This window comes from Pinus tabuliformis, chromosome J (genome assembly GCF_031772625.1).
Source record: "Pinus tabuliformis cultivar Carrire ecotype Pingquan chromosome J, CPIR1, whole genome shotgun sequence".
Lineage (NCBI taxonomy): Eukaryota > Viridiplantae > Streptophyta > Pinopsida > Pinales > Pinaceae > Pinus > Pinus tabuliformis.
Genome location: NC_142295.1, coordinates 829,596,816 through 829,598,768, shown reverse-complemented (window position 1 = coordinate 829,598,768; position 1,953 = coordinate 829,596,816). Strand labels below are relative to the sequence as shown.

At 36.7% G+C, this 1,953-nt stretch overlaps 1 protein-coding gene across 1 annotated transcript; it reads right to left on the bottom strand.

Moving 5' to 3' along the window:
* Positions 1 to 599: 599 nt before the first annotated feature.
* Positions 600 to 1,154, bottom strand: LOC149229265 (uncharacterized). Its single transcript, XM_089375801.1, has one exon. The coding sequence runs from the start codon at positions 1,152 to 1,154 to the stop codon at positions 636 to 638; it is 519 nt and encodes a 172-aa protein (XP_089231927.1). The 3' UTR covers positions 600 to 635.
* Between the last annotated feature and the right edge of the window lie 799 nt (positions 1,155 to 1,953).

Sequence of the window (1,953 nt, the reverse complement as noted above, 5' to 3'; positions counted from 1 at the left end):
ATCACTTTTATTAATGTTGTTGGGTTAGTTTAGAAAAATATTTTACATATTACCCAAAATAAAAATAAAATTCAAATTCAAATTCAGTATTAGAAAATATAGAGTGAATTATATTTTTATTAACTATGCCGGTTCTTTGGCACTAAAAACTTGGCACAGACTACAAATTTTTTAATTCACACATATCAAACATCCGTCGATTCACCCGTCAAATCGAAGGTAACTTGCATTTTGCGAGTTTCCATTTCAACACAATACTCCCTTTATTTCAGTTACAAAATATAATTAAGCGATCTAGACTACACAAGAAACAAATTAGTATAACATATGGAAGCATATCATTTTAACAACCAATCATGAGACATTTCAAAATTATTATAATGTTAAATTTATTAAATTTCTGATATATAATCTTACCCCAACTTAATACATGTTTTAATTAATTTTTATTTAAATTCATTTAATTGTTATTTGATATGTATCAAATATCTCATACAAGCGTTCTTTACCGACCTCACAATTTCTCTGGGAAGGTAGAATTTTGTTGGAATCTGGCAATTGGATTGGGCAATGTCATGTCATATTTCTCTGGGAAGGTAGAGTTTTGCTGGAATCACAGAACGAGTGGCTCCACTTTATTGTTGATATCCCGAGGAAACTACCTCCGGGATATCTGCCAGCGACGGCTTCCAAGACTTTCCAGAAGTCTTGCAGCGGCGTTGATTGAAAATCATACCGTTTCCACTATTTCGCAATTTCTGAAATAGAGCAGACTCTAAATCTCCACCTCCCTCGCCATTATCTCGAAGAAGCATCTCAGACAATTCCCTGGAAGATATCAACACCTTTATTCTGCGAACTTCTCCTCCTTCCGAAGGAATTCGATGATTAAAATTCAACAGTTTCTTGTTTTCTACACGAAAATCAGGCTGTGTTGGTGGTTGAATATTAAGATCGTGGATGATCTCAATGGTATGTTCAGTGAACTGTTGCACAGAAGAGCGGCGCCTTTCATGATGACTGCGTTCTACAGGGGAGAGAATCCCACCATCGACATAATCTTGCAATTGCTTGAATTTGTAGCCCGATCTGTTGCTGCCTTTGTTCTCCCTAACATGATTTCTGTGCACGCAGTGTCCAACGGAATTACCCATAGATACCTAGATAGATCAGATGAAATATATGGAATATAACTTGTGAATACTGGGCATGCACTAACACTTTTATTAATGGCGATGCACCAACAGTTTCATGAGTGGCCTGTCGCAGCACAATGGTATTGTCAGATCTCCGCATGTGCTACGCCTTATATTCAAACCTCCTGTGTGCTTAAGAGTTGCCTGGTCAGAGCTCCGCCTCCGTAGTTAGCAGCTTCTAATCACAGCGAAAACTTGCCACTTTTGATTTCAACGAAATAATCAGATGTGGCTTTCATGTTTTCTGACTCCGTCTATGTGGTGCTGTCAACATATATCGGTGCAACTATGAAAATTTCTTTGGTGCAACCGTGAAAATTTCTTTCACGTAAGGAGCTCTGAAAATTTCCTTGGTGCAACCGTGAAAATTTCTTTCACCTAAGGAGTTCCTCTCATCTCTTTCGTTCCGGCGCACTAAAACAAAATGAGTGAATTTACCTCGAAGATGGTGCATCAGAATATCGGTAGCCACTCCCATAAACTTCAACCTTTAAATGTATGCACGAAGTCCTAACATCTTAAAATTTCATATTTCTATTGACAAAGTCTTAATATCCTAAGACCTCATTTTTCTTTAGATCGACCAAGCCCGCGTTTCCAGATAGAAGGAATATATACACGTACACGTATATAAATATGATCATAAGACCTCATTTTTCTTTAGATCGACCAAGCCCGCGTTTGCAGATGGAAGGAATATATATACGTATATAAATATGAATATATATTTGTTTTCATATATATATATAAAATTCTC